This window comes from Leucoraja erinacea, chromosome 10, assembly GCF_028641065.1.
Source record: "Leucoraja erinacea ecotype New England chromosome 10, Leri_hhj_1, whole genome shotgun sequence".
Classification (NCBI taxonomy): domain Eukaryota; kingdom Metazoa; phylum Chordata; class Chondrichthyes; order Rajiformes; family Rajidae; genus Leucoraja; species Leucoraja erinaceus.
The window spans coordinates 32,197,142-32,223,215 of NC_073386.1; the positions used below are offsets into that span (position 1 = coordinate 32,197,142).

The window sequence follows — 26,074 nt, forward strand, 5'->3', positions numbered from 1 at the left end:
CAGAAAACTGGTTATTTTCTAGCTGGCAGCTTTATTGTAATGTGCAGGAAAGAACTGCAGATGCTGGTTTAAGTCGAAGGTAGACACAAAATGCTGGAGTAACTCAGCGGGACAGGCAGCATCCCTGGAGAGAAGGAATGGGTGACGTTTTGGGTCGAGATCCTTCTTCAGACTGATGTCAGGGGACCATATGTGTATATTTGGGGAAGTTAGATTTCCAAAGGGTCTTTGCTAGCATATGTTTAATGCAGTGAGTAGTACTGATTTAGATTTCCTCTCCTGTGTTATGCTCACTTGTTTCATTTTTATTTTATTGTCCTGTAGGCACTTTCTTGGCATCAGGGAAATTTCAGAATCAGAAATTTGACAGGAAAATGTCAACCTCTGTGAAGTGCACACGAGCATTCCAGTGTAAGTAAAAGAGTTTCCGTTTCTGCTTGAACTCCACACTTCAGGACCTGGCTGAATTTAAAGTACCACCAACATTATCATATCATAGAAATGTTTACACTGTTGTTAATCTTATCCCATGTGTAAAAAGATACTCAAGAAATCCTTATGTATCATTAATTTGTTTATTAAAATCTCCCGCTAAATCTGATGAAGTACATTTCCTTCAGCTGGATTGAAGGATTTAACTTGTTCCTTTCTGCAACACCCCATTTGGCATAAACACACACATACATACATAGAATTAACGGAGGAAAATAATATTATTGACTCACCATGCTCACAATTAAAGAAGAAATTGCATGAATACGGAAAAGTATTGTCCCCAACTCACAAAACATACTAATATCTAAACAAACTTTGCACATTTACAGTGTGATTTTTTAAACAAATGTCTTTGTGGAGATTTTAACTGTCACTAGGTAGAAATGGGATATGTTTGAAGTGGGTCTAAAATAGTTGCCTCTTACAGTGAATTCTTCTCATTACCCATTTCTCGCTTATTTATTTATACAGAGGGCTAATGGGTATGTAATTATGTATCTCAAATTAAAGGCTTGATTCAGACTGACATTTTGGATGCACATGGTCAAAACCAGCCAGCATAGTTTTAAGTCATAAATATCGATGTAGGCAATTTGGAACATATTATGAGAACCAATAGGCCCCAACATTTTTTTGCTTTGTTTCCTGAATTACTTGTTCTCATTTCCCATTTGAATATTGACATGTAGTATCCATTATATAATTCTAATAGAGGATAACAATTAAAAGGGAGAACAGTAGAAACCTAGGAATAGAAACAGACCTAGGAATATTGAGATCAATTTCAATGTTGGCACCTCGTTAATGCATGGGATCCAGGGAGGGCTAGATGACTGGATGGAGAATTGGTTTCATGGGAGGAAGCTGAGGTTTTGCTCAGTTTTGGTCGTCCTGCTATAGGAAATATGCTATTAAGCTGAACAGAGTGCAGAGAAGATTTAGGAAGATTTTCCTAGCACTCGAGAGCCTGAACTATACGGAAAGGTTGAGCAGGCTAGGACTTTATTCCTTGGAGCATATGAGAATGAGGTGTGATCTGACAGAGTTGTATAAATTCATAAGGGGTTATTCAAGAACTAGAGGGTATAGGTTTAATTTGAGAGGCAATAAATATAATAGGACCCCGACAGGCAACTTTTTCACTCAGAGGGTGATATGGAAAAAATTGCTAAAGGAAGTAGTTGAGGTTGAGTATTTTAAATGATCTGAACAGGTACATGGATAGGAAAGGTTTAGAGGGAAATTGGCTGAATGGAGGCAAATAAAACAAGCTGAAATGGGCATCTTGGTCGACATGAACTTGTTGGTCTGACAGGTCTGTTCCTAGGCTGCAAGATTCTATGACTATGGTTTGCGTAATAAATAATTGATTTTCACTTTATCAATTTGCATTAGTGAAGCCATGTGCTGTCCACGTGTTTTTTAAAATGTAGTTATTGTACTTGCCTCAACTACTTTCTCTGGCAACTCATTCTATGCACCCAACCGTTAATGTGTTGCAATCTTTAAATGCAAATGTAAAATAAAGTGACATAGAAACAGGATTGGTATGACAGTCTGATTGTACGATGTAACAAATAGCTGCTTAATTCTGTAGGATGTATCACATAAAACGAACTGTTATAAATTACCTGAGCATTGTTGTTGTGCTTTATGACAACATGAAATTCCAAATTTACAATCATTGGTTGATATCCAGTATTCCATGTGACATAATGTATGAGATGAGCTCGCAGGACGGGTAAAAAATGATTCACCAAATGTATGCAATATGTTAACATCCCTTAAAATCAGTTAGTTTTATGTAATACATGCTGTACATACTACAGAATTGATCAGGGTAAATATTATTTTTCACTCTTTTCCCTTTCACTGTTTGAGAAATTTAAATGTAAAAATGTATGTAATTAATAACATGAAAAACAACTATTTGTCACATCAGGCAAACAGACCTGACAACTGTGAAAGGAGGGTAACGGAGGTCATGATACATTCTCCTCATTCATTGTTATCCATTTTACTTTATCACACAAGGTCTCAAATCATATGCTGTATATTGTTACCCATTTCCGGTTCAATTGGTCTGATCTTGTAGCTGCGACTTTGAACTTATTGATTACCAGAAGGAAACTATTGGACAAGTTTCCCTGATTTTCCTTTTCCCTCAAGCTTTTTGATCTTTAAGTATATTCCATTTTTGGACCGGAGGACCAGCCGGGACACTTTAATTGGTGGTTTTGATTGATCAACTTCTACCTCAAATCGATTAAGGATCAGTGCAATGGCCACCTTCATTTCATTCATGGCAAAGTGCTGACCAATGCAGTTTCTGTAAAAGAAGTAGAATGCATTACAACAAGTGAGAGATTTCAAATCATCTTTGAAAATCCAGCCACCAACTTTCATTCAACAGAACCATATCACGGCATTCAATTATAGAATACTTGATTTGTCTACTACAGCACTAGAAGTCTCGGAGTTTTTGTTACCAACTGCACTTTTAAGTGATGTGCCATCATACGATCACCCAGTCATGACTGTAGCAATTTAGTTATATGTTGAGAATAATGGCCTGCCACCCAGCCTGGAGGGAATGATTTACAATCTCTGCCACCTCAAACTTAATCCCGTGGGTCAGAGAGAACACTGCATGGGATGAGGACCTACTTATCTCTAGTCCATCATCCACACTCAGATCTGTTCAAAAGTCCTTTTGACAGACCTGCCAGTAAAGCAACAGTCTATTCGCAAATACTCACAAGCTGCAACTTACAACAGCTTTCCTCTAATTCTGTACGTAAAACTGCATCTTCCAGGTAGGGCGAGCCAAAATGTTCACCCCACTAACTGGTCCATTCAAAAACCCTGCATCAACTTCCCTTACCTATGATCATTTAAATAAACATTTACTTACAAAATTGTGGCCATTCACTCCATGCTCTCTTTGCTAACATCCTAATGCCCATCACAATGAGGTCCTCACTGCCAAAGTTTTTCTGCTTCTTCTCCCACTCTCATTAAAGTCAAATCTTCCAGACGCCTGCACATTCCTCACGAACAACAATCCCAGTGTGCCTCTTTCCCACCTTTGTACTGAAACTATCCCTGTAATTAGTTCTTATCCCCACACCTTTCAAGCCACTGTCATCACCTGCCACATGAAATGAAAATCCTCAAACCATCCAAACACAATGTTCCCTGTGATTTACTCAGCCCAGGCTCATGGACAGGCAATAATGTCTCTCAACTTACTGAATATGTTTAAATCAAGACACAGAGTTGTAACAGACCTGATACAAAATAACCAATTACAACATGTGATGACCAAGTCACTATTTGTCATTGATTTCTCTGCTTGAGTTTTATACTGTCCTTGAGTTTTATACATTCCTGTGAAAGGCCACCAAAGTTTATGAGGCCAGGGGAAGATTACTCACTTCAAATAGCCCAGGCAAGTGCCTGTGATATTGAGGGTAGTTCGAACATTTTTACCTAATCTCTCTGGCATATAATATAATCTCGGAAAGTTGTGTCTGGTTTTGAAGGATTACAACCAGAGTTTTGCAAAATGCTTACGTGTCTTAAGTTCCTTAGAAAAGGGTGTCAAAAAGTTGATACAATTCTAATACCTGTACTCAGATCTCAAGTAACATTCCAGGGATAGATTTCTAGGTAGACCTCACTTCTGCCATCTTGCATTTTTGTTCTCATTTGAATTCATGGCTCTCTGATTTCAACCAGTCCAGATGATTAGGAATTCCCCAGGTTACCAGGTGCAGTCCTTATCTGAATCTCATTTTCCACATTCTCACTTGAATTACAGTGAGTGCTGTACTCAGGGGCCCATGGGGTTTTAATGTCTTTGTTGCCAAGAGCCTTCATAACAATATACTTTTCAACAACTGTCTTCTCCCTATCTCTGACTTTATTGTATCACACTTCCCTGGATGAAGTTGCAATGCAGAATTTTCAGCCCAGCTTTTTGAAACTCTCTATATCACTTTACACCTGAAAAACTAACTTTTCATTTCTACCTGTAAGGAAAGGTTAAACAGAATAGGTTGTGCTGTGTGGTGTTTAAATTAATGGGAGGTGATCTCTTGAAATGTTCAAAATTACTATGGGTCTTTGATTAATGCAGGGATGATATTTCCCCTTACCAGTACATCAAGAACCAGACACCACAATATCAAAATAAAGGAATGTCCATTCAAAACTCAGATGAGAAAAAAAACACTTCACCCAGATGGTGGTGAATCTTTAGAAATATCAACTTCAAGTACTCTGGAGGTTCAAGTTGCTCAGTATATTCAAGAAATACATTAATAGGTTAAGGAATTCCAGGGGCATGGGATTAATACAATAACATTTTTTCTGTTTGGCAGAGCAGGCGTGAGGCACTGAATCACCTGCCCCCACTTTCAATTGTTATGCCTGATCTTTCCCAACCAAAATATTTCTCGTGACATTTCAAACTACTCTGAGGTATTCATTAACCTGGGATCCCGCTCTACCTCGCTCCGTCTTATTGTGGTCAAGCTACTTGGTATAAATGGAAATATATTGTTTTATTGTTTATTGGATATTTATTTGTTGTGTTGTTGCATTAATGTGCTGCAGCAAGTAAGAATTTCATTTTCATTCCCGGTTCATATGACAACATCGCTCTTGGTTCCCTTGGTTGCTTTATATCTAAGTTCTTGATCTTAATGGTTCTAGTATAAATATCATGCATAATTTAATATGAATACAAGGATATTGCTGTTGTTCCAGTGAATTAGAATGTATCCATTCTGTCTATTTGATGCAAACTAGATTAATGGAAAATAATTAGTGTCAAAGGCAACATTAATATAATAGTCAAATACTTTGTTTTCCTACCTTGGTCCAGCAGAGAAAGGTACGTATGCATGATGGTGCCTGCTTTCTGAATTTTCTGGGCTAAACCTCAAAGGATCAAACTCCTATATATAGAAAGCAATAATGTACATTAAAATCCTGGATTGGTTAGAAACATATTATTCATATATAATCAAAATTCACACAAACACTATCCATTGCTATGTCACACGAATCCTGCTTCAGAAGTAATACATTTTGACAAAAGTAGTAATACTTGTCCAGGTTGTTATTTAAAAAATTATTTAACAATCTTTTAAAGCATATGTCAGGCATAAAGAAGGCATATAGTACGGGCATTGAATATAAGAGTCAGGAAGTAATCTTCTTCTTCTTCTTCTTGTGTTTGAGGCAGCAGAGGCTATGTAACACCCTCCAGGCGCTGTAGCTAGTTCAATGTGCTGTTGACGGGAGCCGTGAGGTCTACCCATCCACCAGGGGGGCGGAGGACAGCGCAGTCGAAAATGATGTGCTGCGCTGTTTGCTGGTCTGCTCCACACATGCAGGCTGCTGATGAACGCAACCCCCAGCGATGCATGTTGGCATTGAACCGGCCGACCCCTGTACAGAGCCGGTTCAGGGCAACCCATTATTTTCGGGGCAGGTCCGAGCCGGGTGGGGCTGTGGTGTTCGGTGCAACAGTGAATTGAGGAGGTTGCGAAGTCTGTTCCCAGCTGGTTCTCCATGCTCCTAGTGTGTTGAAACCGGAGTAAAGACGCAGCTTTACAGGACTTTGATTAAGCTGCATTGTGTGCAGTTCTGGTTGCCCCATGGCATGAAAGATGTGGAAGCTTTGGAGAGAGTATAGGGGAGGTTTACCAGAATGCTGCCTGGATTAGAGGGTTTCAGCTACAGGGAGCGGTTGGATAAGCTTGGATTGATTCTCTGCGGATTTTACAGAGAGACTTGATAGAAGTATATAAAATTACGAGAGGCATTGATAGGGTAGAGATTCAGAACTTTTTTTCCCCAGGGTGTTAATGTCCAATACTAGAGGAGCATAGGTAAAAAGTGAGGGGGGAAGTTTAATGGAGATATGCAGGGCAAGTCAGGGCAAAATATGCAGGGCAAGTGGGGGCCTGGAATGCATTGCAGGGGCGGTGATGGACACAGATAATATAGCGGTGTTTAGGAGGCTTTTAGATAGGCACATGGAAGTGCAAGTGGTATGGATCAAGTGCAAGCAGATGAGAGCAGTTTAGCTAGGCATCATGTTCGGTACGAACATTGAGGGCTGAAGTGCCCATTCCTGTGCTGTACTGTTTTATGATATCCTGAGACAAGCTCTGCAATGTGGAGGATGAGAAAGTTTATGGCGACACAAGGAACTGCAGATGGAAACTTGAGCAAAGCACAAAGTGTTGGAGGCACTCAGGCAGCAGCTGGGGAGCGAATGGAAATGCCATGTTTCAGGCTGGGATCCTTCATCAGACTCAGATGTCTCCAGGCATAAGATGTCCCTATCTGAAGCGTTATCTGTTCGCTCCACAAATGCTGCCTGACGTGCCGGGGTTTTCGGCACTTTATGATTTGCTTGGGAAAGTTAATGCAATGGTTCTAGCAGAGATCCAGCGTGATTTGGCAAGAAATGAGATAGGGTAAACAGTCAGAACCTTTTTCTCAGGGTGGAAAGGTCCATTACTAGAGGGCACAGCTGTTAGGTGACAGTGGGAATGTTTAATGGAGATGTGTGGGGCACATTTTTTACATGGAGGGTGGTGGGGTCTAGAATACATTGACAGGGGTGGTGGTGGAGGACGATATGATAGCAATGTTTAAGAGGCTTTTAGATAGGCACATGGAAGTGTAGGGAATAGAGGGATATAGATCAGGAAAAGGCAAATTAGAACAGTTTAGCTAGGCGTCATGTCGGCACAAACATTGTGGGCTGAAGGGCCTGTTCCTGTGCTGTACTGTTCTATGTTGAAAGTTATTTACAAGAAATTCTTAGCAAATGACGAGGTCAAATAGTTGTTGCATGACAAGTAGATCAGATGCATATGTTTCTTTCACAGCTGAGGCCAATTTAAAATTCTGTTTACATGCATCACACCTGGGTTACAAGTATATTAACATTTTTATTTCAATAATGGATGCAATCGATTAAATTTGACTGCAACACACGGTGAAACATATTTTAAAGTTTCTCTTTTTTAGGGAACATCACACTTGTTTAAATAAAGCAATCTAAATTAGGATATATTTGTCTATCACCATCACAGACAATAAGAATGGCCATCAACAATCACAACGTTACTTGTTGGAATGAGGAACTGGATTTGAAGTTAGAGTGTTTCTGTAATACTTTTGAATTGTTGAGACCAAAATAAAACCTTACTTATGATTATATGTATTCATTACAAAAAAATCAAGGCAATAAGATCATAATCTGTAAGAGCAAAGCTTGAGTGATTTACTAAAAGTATCCCAATTAATAACTGGAAATTTCTATCGTATGTATGTAAAGGTTAACAATTATAAATAAATAGTGGCATATGCTGTATAATGATAAACAACAGTGGGGGAATTGTACTACAAAGATCAGTCAGGTCATCAGTGGACGGGCTCAGGTAACAATGAACTGATAGTGTGGTTGAGGGGAAGGGATATTGTCATAGGATTCCCCAGAGCCCTGCCATTCGCTGTGGCTATGCCTTGGTTTGACCTCCCAAAATGCAACACTCGCATTTATCTGCATTAAACTCCATTAGCCATTCCGCAGCCCACTTGCCCAGCTGATCCAGAGTTTGTTCTAATTTTTGATAAACATCTTGACTATCTATGATACCACCCACTTTAGTGTCACCTGCAAACTTACTAATCATGCCTTGTACATTCTTATCCAAATCATTGCCATAAACCACAAACAGCAATGGCCCAGCACTGATCTCTGAGGCACACCACTAGTCACCAGCTTCCAGTCTGTAAAACAGCTCTCCACCACCACCTCTTCTGCTTCCTTCCGTGAAACTGATTCTGTATCCAGATAACTAGCTCTTCCTGGACCCCATGTGATCTGAGAACTCCGGAACTCACAAAGAACTTCTGTAAATTTGGTAGATGCAGTTTCAATTTCATAAAAGATTTTGACTTTGCCTAATCATGTTCCTCTGTCGATGGACGTGAGGAATTGGGGGGGGGGGGGGGGGGCAGGCTGTGGAGGGCAGTGCAGCGCAGCTCCATGGTGGAGTGGGCCGCTGGAGGCCCTGCAGCAGCCTGAGGCTTGGCTGGATCGGGCATCGATCCACGAGGCCAAGCGTCCAGACCGGATGTGACCTGCAGCAGTGGAAGGCACTAACAGCTATGCTTAACCAAGCCAACTCTGCAACACCACCAGGACAATGGGCTTTTATGGCCAGGTTAAGAACTCTGCAGGTACAACTAGAACTTGAAAAAGGTGCCAAACCTGATGACCTGAAAAGCAAAATCGCACTATCAAGAATTATGGTAGACAAATGACTGCTAACCGAATGGAACTCATAGAACAGCATTTAGGAACCTATTCACAGACACCGATGCAATGCATGGCATTAATAGACTGCTGGAATGACATTCATTTAATAATTTTGTACCTACGTATGGAAAAGGAAATTACCTCAGGTTTTTCCCAGAACATTGGATTCCTGTGTAGGCAGTAGAGGCTTAATGCAACAAGACAACCTGTGAAAATATAATCAAATAACTCACAAATGTGTGCATGTCAACTTACGCCTCCTGTTGTAGTATATGCAAGCATTTTATTCATGCCCACAGCACAGCTAGATAGTTTCCCTCATATCTCCACTAATAATGCTTATGAAGCAGACTTGGAAGCGGCACAAAAACCTTCTGATATTTTTCCTTTCGGGAACAATTTTTGATTTCTAGTCAGAGTCCTGCAGTGGTGAAACAGGCCCATTGGCCCAACTTACCGACACCGACCAACATGTCCCATCTACAATAGTCTCACGTGCCTTGCCCATATCCCTTTAAACCTGTCCTATCCATGTACCTGTCGAATTACTTCTTAAATGTCATGACAGTCTCTGCCCCAACTACCTCTTCTGGCAGCTCGTTCCATACACCCACCACCCTTTGCGTGAACATTTCTAATTGATGATTTCCCAATGTTTCACAGGTATTGCAGCTGTTGCTTTGACCACACAAGATTCAATAAAACATGAGGCAGTAAAGAATATTTTGAAATATATTCACATCCTGAATTTTAGGATCATTTGTTTAAAGAGTTTCACACGTATATGTGCACCTGAGATCAATGACTGAACTTCCTATCACGTATAATGCTTCCTTGCATCTTCTTTCTTTTGTTGATTATTCCTCTTGGAATTCATCCAGTGTCATACATTTTCATTGATTTTACACTTTTTAGACGGGGTGTTCCTATCTTTCAATTATCTATAATACCTGGTTATGGCATTCTTCCATTTGATCAACTGATCATTGCCACACAATGACTGCAGGAAATAATTCAGAAAAGATTCACAAGGATGTTACGGGGACTGGAGGGTTTGAATAAGGGGAGGCTGGTTAGACTGGGCCATTGCCTTACCGCTTCCCTCTATTCTTTATCTTGGCTATCTTACCTCTCCATTCTTAGTCCAGGTGCAGGGTTTTGACCAAAAAACATAGATAATTAATTTTCCCCCACAGATGCTGCTCGACCCGCTGATTGTTCAGCAGATTGATTGTTGCTCCTTTATCCATTAATCCTTTGCTTCTTTCCATTGAGGAAAAGTTGGGTCCAATTTGCCATTCTTCCTTTGCACCCAATGCACCTTTCCTATCTTGAGCACCTACCATTCAGGATCTTGCTGAAATCCATGTGGACCATATTAAAAATATTGCCTCTCCTTGTAATCTCCTCAAAAAAATGATGAATATACGTGACCTTCACTAATTCATTCCAGCTGTCCTTGATTGACCTACGCTGTTCTATATTCAATCTTATGCTCCCCTTCAGAATTGATTCCAATAATTTTCCCAACTGTCCAGGTGTCTCATTTGCAACACCATAACCATCATTTTAAAATAAATCTCGGTGAAATTTGAGTCTGCAAGTATAATAAGGGCCGGATTCTAGGAAACTTATATGTATAATTTCATATACAGGTGACTGCATAGATAATGCTCAAATTCATTTGCACAATCCCACTAAGGCAGTCGTGGGTAATCCAGGATCTGAATTAAAAGCTTCACTCACTTCTTGCAAGATTTTCATTAAATAAAGAAATAATATGATGACTGTCATAGTCAGAAAGTAACAATACTTCACTTGTGTGCATTGTGTCACCATACATCTTATCTAAGATTCAGTGGAATTCCTGTCCAGAAAAGCAGTTGTTTGCAAACATAAAGTACATAATGGACCCATCAATAGTAATTCAATAGTTAAGTATTTTCTTTCATTTTTTAAAATAATGAAATGTGCAACCTGCAGGAACTTGCTTTCCATCGGGGAATACAAGTGGTTTGGTCAGTTTCCTGGACAGTCCCGGTAGAGGAGGATATAGCCGCATAGACTCCTTCAGGCACATGCTGGTGTATGGCATTGTACTCAAGTATTCCCTGCAAATTAAAACAGAATTCTTAACAGAAATTAAGTACATTCTATTGGGATGTGGCACTAACCAATTCTAAACAAAGATAATCTGTTTGCGTCCAACCAATAAAGCAGTTCAGATAATTCTAGAGGGTTGTTGGGGAGGAGATGATGGAAAAATAGGTAAATCCAGGAGGGACAAAGAACTGAAGATGCTGGTTTATACCAAGGATAGACACAAAGTGCTAGACTAACTCAACGGGTCAGGCAGCATCTCTGGAGAAGCCGCTGAGTTGCATGCCTGACCCACTGAGATAGTTCAGCACTTTAAATCCAGGAGGGACTCATTTAAATAATACTGATGTGGTAAATGAGGTCTGCAATGGTCAGTGGTCGAATCCGCACAACCCGAGCAGTTTATTTTCACCTTTTCATCACCAAACGCGGTATACTCTAGGTCAGGTATTCTACCTACAGTTAATTTCCTGATTCCCAATTGTTCATCATAACATAGAAACATAGAAAATAGGTGCAGGAGTAGGCCATTCGGCCCTTCAAGCCTGCACCGCCATTTGATATGATCATGGCTGATCATCCAACTCAGTATCCCACCCCTGCCTTCTCTCCATACCCCCTGATCCCCTTTAGCCACAAGGGCCACATCTAACTCCCTCTTAAGGGTTTGAACTGCCGGAAGAGTCTGATTCTTCTTTCTTAGCTTAATTTAAATATTTAGTGTTATTACTTTATATAACTCAGTGAGGGTTATCATTAATTATTTTTCTTGATGCAAAACCATTGAACTTTAGGAATCATTTTCCTTCAACCTGCCCCTTCCATTAGAATGTGGAGAAGTGTTAGCCTGCGTTTACCATCAAGTATTATGGGATTGAGCAAAGTAGCATTCTAATTTGTGTAAAGCATGATATATTTTAGCATTTTCTTGCTGTAGATGGTTAGTTTTGGCTTCATGGAAACTTAGAAACAAATTATTTTATAACCCACCACTTAAATTCATCGCACCCATCCAGAAGCTCCTGGATTTCTTCCCTACACTTTTGCTGGTGTTCTGGGTGTTGGGCCAGACAGTACAAAAGCCAAGAAATTCCACTTGCTGTCGTGTCATGGCCTTCAAACATGAAGGTGTCAACCTCTGATCGTAAATCTTCATCTGATAATCCAATTCCATTTTCATCCTAAATTACAAACAATGTTATACCGAGTCATGATCGACAAACTCCAAGATACTTACATTGACAAAAAAAGGCTGTGGAAGAAAAATGAACCATTTGTAGTCAATAGATAAATCATTAGCAAATTAAACAAATTATTTATTTGTCCCTTTCTAATCAATCTTTGGGAAAAATAGTTATTTGAGAAGTCAAAGCACATTACAAAATTCACTGTGTGATTTATGCACTCTGGAGGCAGGAATCGTACTCATCAAACCTTGCTGATGCCAACCCTGTTGTAAATTTTAGAAGTGGGCAGGGCATTGCATGATCTGGAGGGGTTATGAACACCTCTGTTAAAAACTTTGCAGCAGCAACTGTGGAGTCAGCATCCAAGGGGGGGAAGTGGGAGCAGAATGCCAGTTGGCTCAGCTGGAAGGCTATTGTCTAATTTGTTGTACATTTAGCCAAATATCTTCAAATGGCAAACCTCAAGAGTCACACATGGAAGGAAGAAAGGTATCGAGGAGACAGAAATACAAAGCAATGTCAATATGACCAATTCTGAGGCATTACTGGACTTGGTAAAGCAACATAGTAAAATATATCTTGCAAGCAATGTGGGAAGAGATGCTGCAGACATTGAGTGGCAAAGTAACAAACCAACTACAACCTCTTTTCTTCCCATTACATCTGAACTCTGGCCTTGATCATCTAAACTGAAAAGCTGCACAAATACTGTAATTCATCACGCACCACAGAGATTTTAAATAAATACATAATCATCATTTTGATTTTAATAGTGAATGACAAAAGGCAAATATTCATGATTGTGACTACTTATGGGTACCGACCTTTGAACACAAAAGAATATCCAGGAAGTCACGATGTTTCTTTTCTTTAATTCTTTCCATTTCTTTCTCATCTTTCAACGCTTCCTTCCTTTGGCGTATCACTCTGTCTAGTAAAATAAACATTTGGATAAATGTGTTTCAGAAGAGTGGGAACATTGAAGCTGGACAGATCAATCCAGAGTAGAATATGGGTTTGTGAAGCAACGGAGAATGGGAAGCCAATGTCAGTCTTCTTTGATCCAAAGACACGATGCACTCAGCATGAGTCTAAGGTCTCCCAGACTAATGAAATGGAGGCAAAGATTACATCGGCTTCAGTATGAATCATTCTAATGCAAATTCAAGGTCAATATTCTAAAAATGCATTTAGCTGGAAAGTGAAGTACATGATCTTCAAATTCCTTTTTATACTTTCTTTAAATAATGTAGTCCATTGAGACGTTCTGGGAACTTCTGCTCACCTGTGTGTTCATGTGCAAGATCACACGCTTTTCGGAATCGGTATCCATCACGGCTGAAGTAGTAGATCAGGTCATAGTGATGGTGAAAGACTTTAAATCGGTGACTGGCAAGGAAACCCAGATCATACACAGCCTGGATGTATGAGTTGTGGCTGCAAAATAAGGATGAAATTCAAAAATTTCATCACACTCATATTGACCACTCCCCAAACACACAGGTGGGGGGAAAAGAAGAGGGGAGGGAGGGGAGAGGAGGACGAGGAAACGGGACAGATTTGGGAGGGAAAGGAGAGCGGGGGTAGGGGGTGAGAGAGGGGGATGGGGAGAGAGATGTGGGGGGGGGGGGATTGGGGATGGGAGGGAGGGAGAGGGAGGGAGGGAGGGGGAGAGTGGTGGGGGGGAGAGAGGGGAAAGAGTGGGGAGAGAGAGTGGAGGGGGAGGGGAGGAGAGGTGGAAGAGTGGGGAGGGAGGAGGAGAGGGGTAGGGGGAGTGATGGAAGAGGGACAGAGGGGTAGGAGGAAGAGGGCGGGTGGAGAGAGGGATGGGTGGGAGAGGGAGAGGGGTGAGGAGAGTGAAACATAGAAACATAGAAATTAAGTGCAGGAGTAAGCCATTCGGACCTTCGAGCCTGCACCACCATTCAATATGATCATGGCTGATCATCCAACTCAGTATCCTGTACCTGCCTTCTCTCCATATCCCCTGATCCCTTTAGCCACAAGGGCCACACCTAACTCCCTCTTAAATATAGCCAATGAACTGGCCTCAACTACCTTCTGTGGCAGAGAATACCAGAGATTCACCACTCTCTGTGTGAAAAATGTTTTTTGCATCTCGGTCATAAAGGATTTCCCCATTATCCTTAAACTGTGACCCCTTGTTCTGCACTTCCCCAACATCTGGAACAATCTTCCTGCCTCTAGCCTGTCCAACCACTTAAGAATTTTGTAAGTTTTTATAAGATCCCCCCTCAATCTTCTAAAATCTAGCGAGTACAAGCCGAGTCTATCCAGTCTTTCTTCATATGAAAGTCCTGACATCCCAGGAATCAGTCTGGTGAATCTTCTCTGTACTCCCTCTAGGGCAAGAATGTCTTTGAGCATTGGACATTGTGACATCACACGATGGAACGTTCACCAGGTGCTGGGGCTCCTGCAAAGGCATATGTAAATGAATCCATTCCGATTGGACATATGTGAACATTGGGCATTGTGATATCACACAATGGAACGTTCACCAGGGGCTGGGGCTGGGGCTAGGGCTGATTCTATGGGTGAGATGCCAGTTTTTCTTTTTGAAATATTGGGGGGGGGGGGGGGGATTGATTAAAAATGTGTACATAAACACGACAAAATGTAATCAGGAGTTTTATAAGATCCCCCCTCAATCTTCTAAAATCTAGTGAGTACAAGCCGAGTCTATCCAGTCTTTCTTCATATGAAAGTCCTGACATTCCAGGAATCAGTCTGGTGAACCTTCTCTGTACTCCCTCTATGGCAACAATGCCTTTGAGCATTGGGCATTGTGACATCACACGATGGAACGTTCACCAAGTGCTTGTGCTCCTGCAAAGGCATATGTAAATGAATCCATTCCGATTGGACATATGTGAACATTGGGCATTGTGACATCCACACAATGGAACGTTCACCATGGGCTGGGGCTCCTGCAAAGGCATATGTAAATTAATCCATTCCGATTGGACATCTGTGAGCATCAGGCATTGTGACATCACACGATGGAACGTTCACCAGGGGCTGGGGCTGGTGCTGCTTCTATGGGTTAGAAGCCAGTTTATTTTTGAAATATTGTGGGGGGGGGGGGGAGAAGGATTTGATTAAAAACGTGTACTTAAACACGACGAAATGTAATGAGGAGCGGATACTTAGAAAGAAAAGTGAAATCTCTACCGAAATGGAAAAGATGTCGGCGATTCTGCGTCTGGTTTCGGAGTTGCAGGGAATCAAAGGAAGAAAGGCGGCCGGCAGCCGTCCATGTAAATGGATCCATTCCGATTGGACATCTGCGAGTATTGGGCATTGTGACATCACACGATGGAACGAATCAAAAGGCAGAAAGGCAGCCGGACGGCAGCCACAGACATAGACATAGACATAGACATAGACATAGACATAGACATAGACACAGACACAGACACAGACACAGACACAGACACAGACAGATAGATATAAACTGTTAATAATAAACATAATAAATAAAAATATTCCAACCTTTCAATCTGACAATTGCTGTGATAACTGAAGGCACACTTCAGGATACTGTCCAATGTCATAAGGCTCAGATGATGGTAGAGCTCCACAGATTTTACATTTGTGCTGAGCAGTTCCCATTTGTCCTGTGGAAAGAGATATGTTATTCACAACCCAGTGTCCACAGGGCACAGTGGAAGACTACAATGTGGGATTTGCTGTAATAATTATAGAAACAATAATAAATGGATACTGGATGACTTCAAGTGAGAAAGACCAATACTTGCTTCAATAACCAGTGTCCTTGCCTTACTTGAAATCGTGATTTATGTTATCACAAGCGGCAAAAGCACATACCAGCATGATTCTGGTGGAGTCTGCGATTTCCTGCACATACGACTTCAATATATCATAGTGGAATCCAGGTGTCAAAAGCCGTCTATGGCGATACCACTTCTGACCACTGCTTATTAGCAATCCATCACCTGAAAGGCATAGAGCATCATTTTGAAATGCAAGTATTATGCAACATTTTAAACTGCTAGTGGAATTCAAAGACTTTGTTGTTGTGAATAGTTGGATGGTTCATTTTAAATGAAGAACTTATGGAGCCTCCTAATGTAAGAATTTATATTCAGTTGATAAACATAATGCAAAATGCGAAACAACAGGATAGAAATTAGGAAGATTCAAAGATCTAATTCCTAATTTAGATGACCACAACCGCGGTAACATTTCAATCATTCAGTGAGCCTTGAGCGTTGGAAAAGTAAAATTAACCACAGTGGCTACTATGTATTTTAATAAACCAGTTAGCAACTCCTTGGTTCACCCATCCCTTCCCCCACAAATCACTCCCTCCCCAGGCAATTTCCCCTACCACCTCATGGGATGTAACACTTGACCTTATACCCCCTCCCTTAACTCCATCCAGAGCAGCAGCTGTCCTTCCAGGTGAGACAAAGGTTCACATGCACTTGCTTTAATCTCATCGACTGCCTCTAGTGTTGCCAATGTGACTTCCTGTACATCGTGGAGACCAATCATAGACTCGGCGAGCACTTTGCAAAACACGTGCTCGGACCGCCAAGGCCTACTAGATCTCCTTGTTGCTAACCATTTTAACTCCTCTTCTCTTTCCCATACTGAACTTTCTGTCCTGGGCCTCCTCCATTGCCAGGGGGAAGCTATATACAAATTGGAGGAAAAGCGCCTCATATTTTGCTTGGTTAGGTTACAATCTAATGGTATGAACATTGAATTCTCTATTTTTAGGTAATGTCTACAAACACCTCCATTCCTCATCCCCTTTTTCACGACAACCCCCACCACCCCACAACACTTTGCTCTCCCCCTTACATTTTCCCCTCACCCTACGCCTGAAACTTGGTTGACCTTGCATCAATTCTTCCCTTCCGCCCTTTCTCCACTAAATGTCTGTTAACCAGCTTCACAGGTCACGACTATGTCTCACTCTTGGACTCACACCTGTCTCCATCCAACAATCGGCCTATCAGGGATCCTTCTCACCTGAGGTCATCTGTTGTCAACCCTGATTTGTCCAGTTTCTTTTCGCTTCCAGATATTTTTCACCCCCTCTCCCTTCTATAATTAGTCGGAAGCAGGTCCTGACCCGAATCATCACATCCATTTTCTCCAGAGATACTGCCTGACCCGCTGAGTTACCTCAGCATTTTATGTCTATAAATACTATATTGTGTTTGTTGTTAAAAGAATGCATCAGTTTAGGGACGACAGATGGCGCAATGGGCTAAGTGTTCGGCTGGCGACCGGAAGGTAGCCGGTTCGAATCCCGCTTGGAGTGCATACTGTCGTTGTGTCCTTGGGGCAAGACACTTCACCCACCTTTGCCTGTGTGTAAATGTAATGTAATTATGTGAAGCACTTTGGGGTCAATGCAAGTTGACTAAAAATGTGCTATATAAATAAGATTATTATATTATAGGTGAGTATAGCAGTGTACTGGACTGTCTCGTGATCTACCAGCCTGCTGATATTCACCACCTCATCTCTCACATGAAAAATGATAATATACTGGGGGGAGGGGGTGGGGGTGAAGGACAATTCCAGGCACCAATTGAACAATAACTTTGTTATTAGCTCCTTCAAGAAAGAGAAGTAGATCACGAAACAAATCAGCTTGAAACATTATACAGGATATACATGTTCGGATATGAAAACAATTGTGAAGATCAATGTTATAACTGCTGACAGTTGATAAAGATTTAGCAGACATGTTTCAATTAAGAGCAAACTTTTAAGCATATACAGTTACACCATCATCATAGTGGTATTTCAATTCATGATACATTACACAAAGAACTTGTTTGTGTATCCAGTGAAAACAGGGCTGACGCAACAAACATTTGCTGGAAGATTAGCCATCTGCTTTCCTGCTCTACATTTGATGCCTTCTATTAGAACCTGTGCTATTGATCAATGACATTCACATGAATCCACTAGGTAAGAATCCTTGGCGGTCCGAGCACAAGTGTTTTGCAAAGTGTTCACCGAGTCTATGCTTGATCTCGCCGATGTACAGGAGGCAACATTGGCAACACTAGATGCAGTCGATGAGATTAGAGCAAGTGCATGTGAACCTCTGTCTCACCTGAAAGACAGCTGCTGTTGTGGATGGAGTTGAAGGAGAGAGTATAAGGTCCACAATGACATTCACATGAATTCACTAGGTCGTTTCAATGGTGGAAAGCTTTCAAAGCATTTTGATGAAGTCATCAAGAAGGTTGAAGAGGGTAAGGCTTTAGATGTGGTCTATATATTCAGCAAGGCTTTTGCTAGGGTTCCACATGGTAGGTTACTCTGAAATGTTTGATTGCATAGGATCCAGTGAGAACTAGCCAACTAGATCCAGAATTGACTTAATGATGGGAAGCAGAGGGTACTGGTGGATGGGGTTTTTTCCGGATTGGAAGCCTGTGACTGCCTCAGGGATCGGTGATGGGCCCATTGCTGTTTGTCATCTATATAAACAGCCTGGATGAAAATGCACAAAGCATGACAGATAGGTTTGCTGATGACACTAAAGAAGGTGGCATCGTAGACAGTTAAGAAGTTTATCAGCATTTACCAAAGAATCCTGGTCAGCTGGACAAACAGGCAAGAAATGACAAATGTTGACTGTTTCGCTTTCCACCAATGCTGCCTGACCTGCTGAGTGTTTCCAACTGTTTTTATTTTTGTCTCAGATTTACAGCTTTAGCAGATTTCTTTTCATTTTTATTTTCTATATCAATGGGTTGATCTCTCTCCAGCAAATATACTTTTCTCTCACAATGGATCACTAGATTGATTCATGTGATGAGAGACCAGATTTATGAAGTAAATAGCCTCCATTTTCAGAATTCTAGTTAAATGAAAAGTAATCTACCTCATTAGAGATCTTTAATGAGACTATATCAGACCTTGCCTTGCACTAAAGGCTGTACACTCTCTCATTTAGATTAGTTTAGTTTATTGTCACGTGTACCGAGGTACAGTGAAAAGCGTTTGTTGCGTGCTATCCAGTCAACAGAAAGACAATCCATGGTTATAATCGAGCCATTTACAGTGTATAGGTATATGATAAGGGAATAATATTTAGTGTAAGGCAAAGCCAGCAAAGTGCGATCAAGGATAGTCCAAGGGTAACTAAAGAGGTAGATAGTAGTTCAGCACTGCTCTCTGGTTGTGGTAGGATGATTCAGTTACCTGATAACTGTTGAGAAGAAACTGTCCCTGAATCTGGAGGTGTGTGTTTTGACTGTGGACAGCTTGATTGTAATCATGTATAGTATTTTCTTTGACTGGATAGCATGCAAACAAAAGCTTTTCACCGAACCTTGGTACATGTGATAATAATAAACTAAATTAAATTAGAATTCATGATAAAGCTCTGCTCCACATGGTGTAAAGATACAATGACAAGAGATTGGAAAACATACCAAGCCAGGGAAGCATAAACCGGTAGACCACATCATCTTTTGGTTCTGTAAAACATAAACACGGAAGCAGATAGTTTAATAATCCAAGTAATTAACTTGTTAATGTTTGCATTATTCCACCATTTAAATTTTTAAAAGGTTAATTATTTACCTCCCAACTTTTTTCCAACAAAAACAAATTCAGTTTATTCAAATTCAAATTAAATATTTCTTAATGATCTTTTATGTCCCTCATTTTGATGCATTGTTGTCATGCTGAAGATATCTGATACTGGACACATATGAAGGCTGGTCCCCCAATACGACATTAGTCGAGAATTTTACCCAAGCAAATCCTGATTTTGATCTATTTAAGTTAACAAAGGAAAAATAAAGGGTTGTGAACCCACAAATCCTGACTAGTGCTGACTATTTGTTTTGGGAAATCAGTTAATTATTTCAACAAGATCTCATAGAATTAAATAAAATCTTATTTAGCTGCTACCCAAGGGGCCATGAGAAAATGTAATGTCCCTGTTTAGCCTTGCTAATGTCAAAGTCAAAGTCAATCAAAGTCAATTTTATTCGTCACATACACCCAAAGGTGCAGTGAAATGAATTTGCCAGCAGCGATACACTTAAAAATAACACAATACACAATAACATTTAACACAAACATCCACAACAGTGAAGGCAACTAAGTTCAGCCAGTCCTCCTCCTTTGTTCATCCGTGGTCGGGGCCATAAACCCTCCGTAGTCACCGCTATGGATGGCCGGATGCACAGGCCTCTCGTGGGGATGATTGACACTCCGACATCGAGACGGTCGAACACACTCCGCGGCTTGGAGGTCCCAAATCAGCACTTTCCTACCGGAGACCGCGGCTTCTGTGTCACATGGGATTTGATATTTTCGCTTAATGGCGGGGTTGTGTGGGGGAGGGGGGAGTGTGTGGGAGAGAGGGGGTGTGGGGTGTGGGGGGGAGGGGGTTGTTGGCAGGGGGGGATGTAGGGGGATGTAGGGGGGAGGGGGGGGGGGGGTGGGGGGGGGGGGGGGGGGGGGGGGGGGGGGGGGGGAGAGCTTGGAGAAAATACAGAGGTTGTGGGGGGTATCACGGGGGAGGGAGGCAGGAGCCAGCGAGGGGGACCAGAGGGGAAGGGGCTGGAGCGGACTCACAGCGGTAGCTGGTCGCTGGTCTGTTGGTTGCTGGTCGCTGGACTGCTGGTCGCTGGTCGTTCTCCTCCGCTGAGATCAGATTCTCCGCTTTCCATTTGGCGACATTTCCCGTGCCGGGCCGGGCTGTTTCCAGTCCCTCTGAAAATTGTGTCTGGTTGGTAACCTCCTCCGGCCATCCATAGCTCCAGTAAGGACGCAATGGCGCAGGAAGGGGCGGACCGTCCTGCGGTGTGACAGGAGAACAGACCAATCCACGCGGCGCTGAACAACGAGAGAGCAGATCAATTTGCGCACGAGTGGTTTTTACGATTTTTAAACCTCGCTAAAGTTTACATTAGACCACTGATCGGAACGAAACTTGGTGCAATCACAGCGCAGGAGAACGGTGAGTAAGCTGGCGAAAAATCGTAGCGCTATCGCATAACGTTTTTGCGCAAATAGTATGACTGTGCAACCGAAACAAACAGGATCAGAACTTTAGTTATGTATAGGTAGATAAGTGGTTGATGGTTGGTGGTAGAGCCATTTTCTGTGTTAAATGATTCAATGACTCAGTAAACTTTGAGACACTTTGAGATATATTTAAGGGCCTGTCCCACTTAGGTGACTTTTTAGGCGAGTGCAGGAGATTCTGTGCTCGCCTCATGATCGCCACATGGTCGCCACATGTTCGCTGGTGGTCTCTGGTGAGTCTTCTTCATGGTCGCGAAGAGTTCCCGCATTCTGGGAACTAGTTGCGGCCTCAGTATGGTCGCAGCAAATTTTTCAACATGTTGAAAAAATTTCTACGACAAAAAATTGGTCGGCATGGAGAAAATCGATTCTTTCGTAATCGTAGGTGCAGTGGTAGTGGGGTTGCCATGTAGTTGTAGGTAGTTGAGGTAGCTGTAGGTAGTTTTAGTTAAGCTCCTTTGCTGACCGGGCATTTTCATTGGCTCATTGGGGGAAAAAAAACGTAGGCACGAGTTTTCAGAACCAAGGAAAGCCGACCGGTAATGTTAAATGCCCGCTAAACTTCACAGCTGTGTATCTCTGGCTTATTAAAAGTTGGCTGGCTTCTTAAAAGTGTCTCCACTCCTTCTCCCCCCTTCCCCCCTACTCCCCCCTTCCCCCCCCCTTCTCCCCCCTTCCCCCCCCCATGTGTGTGTGTGTGTGTGTGTGTGTGTGTGTGTGTGTGTGTGTGTGTGTGTGTGTGTGTGTGTGTGTGTGTGTGTGTGTGTGTGTGTGTGTGTGTGTGTGTGTGTGTGTGTGTGTGTGTGTTTCCACTCTTGACACTCGCCGTTCCACCTCCCGGTTTTTCAGCGAGTGCCGTGAGCTTGACACTCGCCAGCAGTCCGCTGAAAATTCGCCGAAGTTGGACAGGCCCTTAGGAAGTAGATCATAATAAAAAGAGAAACTTTCATGCACTTTAGAACATTTGAATGTAATAGAGGATAATGCAAGAAGGCTGGTATCTATGAATTAATCTCCAAAAGAGATCAGCCTAACTACTTGGCCAATTGGAGGTTAATATAATCACGTAAAAGCTGAGAAACATAGTTATCCCAGAAAAATTAATAGATTTTCTTTTTCCAAATATTTCTTCCTTTTACAAAGATTCAAAACATGTGTAGATCTCTATCTGAAAGCTCTTCCAACAAACCTTTGTATTTAGAATGTAATGCAATAAAAATGTTATTGTCTGATGTGTATACTTTATTTTTCTACTCATCTAAGTGCAGTGAAATCTCCCTTTTCACTTTCCATAGCAAGGCATGTTACATCTCCCTCAATACTATTATTGTTAGTGCACTCATGTATTTCACAATAGTAGTGTACCATTGTACTTGTACTTTTACAACTTTTAGAATCATGAGATAAATCTGTATATCCTGTTTTCTGTTATAGTTTAATGGAAACCATAGTAAGGAAAACATTTGGATAACATGTGGATGCAAAACACTTTTCTTAAGTCATAAGTATAGTAAAATTCCACTCAAAAACATGGCCACTTCATTTCCTATGGATAAGACATTGATGAACCACAAAAATAAAGGCAGTCTCCAGGCTAAATAAGGTTTTTGATCCTTAGAATTGTCCGTAAGCTGATTTCTCCGTAAATCAGAATCATCTGCTTTCTACAGGGAGTCGTATCGCATTGCTCGACACACACAGCTACATTTCTTACATTTCATCAAATAATCACTCTGACACTGACCAGAATTAAACTAAAGGTATAAATACTGTACCCAGTCATTAGTAAATACCATAGGTAATTTTCTTGTTATTATTAGTTTGAAAAAATCTTTAAAATGTATGGGTGAATTTGTGTAAAGTCAGATTTACTTAAATCAGGTCATTTGTAATCTAAGGAGCCCCTGTAATGTCCTTTTTTTTTGTAGCAGATAAGGTACAACTATTGTGGATACATTTTCAGTAGTATAAGATGATGATACAGTATCTGTTAAAAATTACCACTAAAACCTGCAGTTCATCTGTTAAGAAAAATCTGATATTCCGTACCTGAAACTGCAAGCAATGCCTTGGCATAGTCAGGGTGGTACACAGCTAAGAACGCTGTAAATGGGCCAATCCACACTTGGTGGCCATATGGATAGCTCTTCACCCATTGCACAGACTTATTCAAATCATCCCCCTCTTCGGGAAACTGTAATGAAATTGAACAATATCAAATCAAACATGACAGTTTTATTTCCAGAAACCATGGCAGACATGGCACGTTCAGGGGAGATAACCAATGGAATGAAAGTCTTGAAGTAGATGAGAACAACATGAGAAAACTCATTTAGCTGCTGAAAATCAACCAAAGCTCCTGTCATAAATCAAATAAAGGGAGGAACAATACTTTTGCCAATGATTATCTTTCTCTGAAGGCATTATTTTCTATTGTGGGCTTAATTCTATGAATTCCAGCATCGCTCTAGAATATTATTTTGTAGAGGGAAAAATGTTAACGGGAATTTTATCCCTTTCACATTTGGGCGTGATCCTTTTTTACCCACTTAAAATTTCCATGCATTTCAGCAAGAATCACCGGGTACACAAATAAGAATCTCGGATGATCTATCCCTCCCTTGTTCAGAGCCACCGAGGCCAAGCTTGTGCGAGCCTGTGTGATTAGCTCCGCAACCGGATGGATCCTGAGACAGCCCGTTACATATCTTGGCAAAAGATTAGTGCAGTTATCAACAAAGTTGCTGTAATGTTTCATTATTATTCATTATGTTGAATGGATTTATCCGTACAAGTTCTCAAGTTCATAAGTTGTAGTAGTAGAATTAGGCCATTCAGCCCATCGAGTCTACTCCACCATTCAATCGGCTGATCTCTGCCTCCTAATCCCATTTTCCTGCCTTCACCCCATAACCCTTGACACCCTTTCTGATCAAGAATTTGTCTACCTCTGCCTTAAAAATATCCACTGACTTGGCCTCCACAGCCCTTTGTGGCAATGAGTTCCACAGATTAACTACCCTCTGATTAAATAAGTTCCTCCTTACCTCCTTTCTAAAAGAGCGCCCTTTAATTCTGAGGCTATGCCCTCTGGTCCTAGACTCTCCCACCAGTGGAAACATCCTTTCCACATCTACTCTATCTATCATATACAATGTGTTTAATGAGCAAAATCTAATATAGTTTAATTAATTGAATTTAATTGGTCAGCAGTACAGGAGACGTCATCAAATATACCTACTTAGATAACCAATCCTCTGTAGGTTTACTATTTTTGGCATGTTCTACTATAAATTTGTATCAATCTCAATGTGGTTCAATGTTTCTCTTGATTGTTGAAATTACCTTCTACCATTGAACGATTGTAAATGTCAGAAATGTAGACAAAAATTGTGCAGATAACAAATAGGGCACAAAATATTCAAATATCAAAGTGTAAGGAAGGGAAAATGACTTACGAACAAGAGTACAGATAACATAAAGATACACAAAACTACATTTGCTGGAATCTTGAGCAAAAGACAAGGTGCTGGAGGAACTCAGTGGGTCAGGCAGCATCTGTGGAGGGAATGGACAGGTTCCACCTGAAACATTGACTGTCTACTCCCTCCACAAATGCTGCCCGACTCACTGTTCATCCCACACAAAATCTCAGTAAGGTGACAATATCTCAGAAAACAACATGAAAGAGCTCAAAGGAGAGAGTGGAGCACAGACAACAAGCCAGGCTGAGTCTGTAGAACAAGGTACAACGGAAAGTAAATAGTTTTAGAAGTGGTGAATTAATTTCTATTGAACAATAATATCACATTGGATTATCACACAATTAATGTTTAAATTTATGACTATATATTATTATATGATATATTATTATATACCACAACTATTCTGTGGTAAAATGGAATGAGACGAGGGAAGAACAAGGGCATGAGAACTCAGTGATCTTCTGTAAAATAATGTCATGGTTCATTCACATGACAGACCTGAACAGAGCATTTCCCAGGTGGGGCAGTCTCTGCACAGTTTTCTAATGATCTATTTCCAGTAACCACTGGTCCTCATGGTGAGAAAGCTTAGCTTTATTTCAAGAATGGCAATTTTCATAATACAGGTGTATATTGCTGCATCTCTGCAATGGAGTGCCAGTCTGAAGTGTAAACTCAAACACTGTTCTAACTCTGAGACTCAGAATCTTGATCAACAGAGTGGAAGATACTGCTGCATGATCTGGGGTATCATAAATACATAACAATTAACATTGAAACAACACCCTTTATCCTACGCCTGCATAGATTATAATTTTAACTAACAGAAAAACTCAACCAACAAAATTTCAAGTACTGACTATTACCAATATGATTGAGAAAGATAGCTCTCAGAGAACAAGACAACTTCATTGACAATTAATATTATACATACCTCGAGTGCATGGCCATATAACCAGTGTGAAGGAGGTCCAGGGAAAGGTTTCATTGCCTCCATCAACGTCCATCTCTTGCGAAAAAGTTTCAATATCTTGAACAGAATGAATGTTATGAAGATACCGACAATTAATTGAAGTAATTGATATAGATCTATTGTGTACGAGAACATTTTCTGTAACTGTTCAAATGCTGCTACTTGGATGACAATATTCAAAGTGGCGACCAAACACTCGAGTCTGAACTGAGAAACTTCACGCTGTATCTCCCTTTTAATAGCCACACCCCTGATTAACCGTGTACTGAAAACCAATCAAACGCAAATACTCCAACTCTTAAACATATCTCATTTCATTCTGCAGTTTCGCAAGTCACTATTTTATCAGTTACCTGGAGTCTAGATTTGATTTTTATCTTTAATTTCTCTTTAAACCAGAAATGTTGTGCAATTT

The 26,074-nt window shown here is 41.0% G+C and overlaps 1 protein-coding gene across 1 annotated transcript; it reads right to left on the reverse strand.

Annotated features, from left to right (window-relative positions):
• Positions 1–556: 556 nt before the first annotated feature.
• On the reverse strand, positions 557–25,873 carry LOC129700994 (cytochrome P450 4B1-like). The gene is made up of 12 exons (XM_055641883.1): positions 25,621–25,873; positions 23,251–23,395; positions 19,593–19,637; positions 15,988–16,115; positions 15,652–15,776; positions 13,421–13,572; positions 12,960–13,066; positions 11,939–12,129; positions 10,826–10,959; positions 8,990–9,054; positions 5,377–5,459; positions 557–2,824 (listed from the first exon to the last, which is right to left on the reverse strand). Exons 1-12 carry the CDS (start codon positions 25,792–25,794, stop codon positions 2,626–2,628), a joined length of 1,548 nt encoding a protein of 515 aa, XP_055497858.1. The 5' UTR covers positions 25,795–25,873; the 3' UTR covers positions 557–2,625.
• Positions 25,874–26,074: the final 201 nt, after the last annotated feature.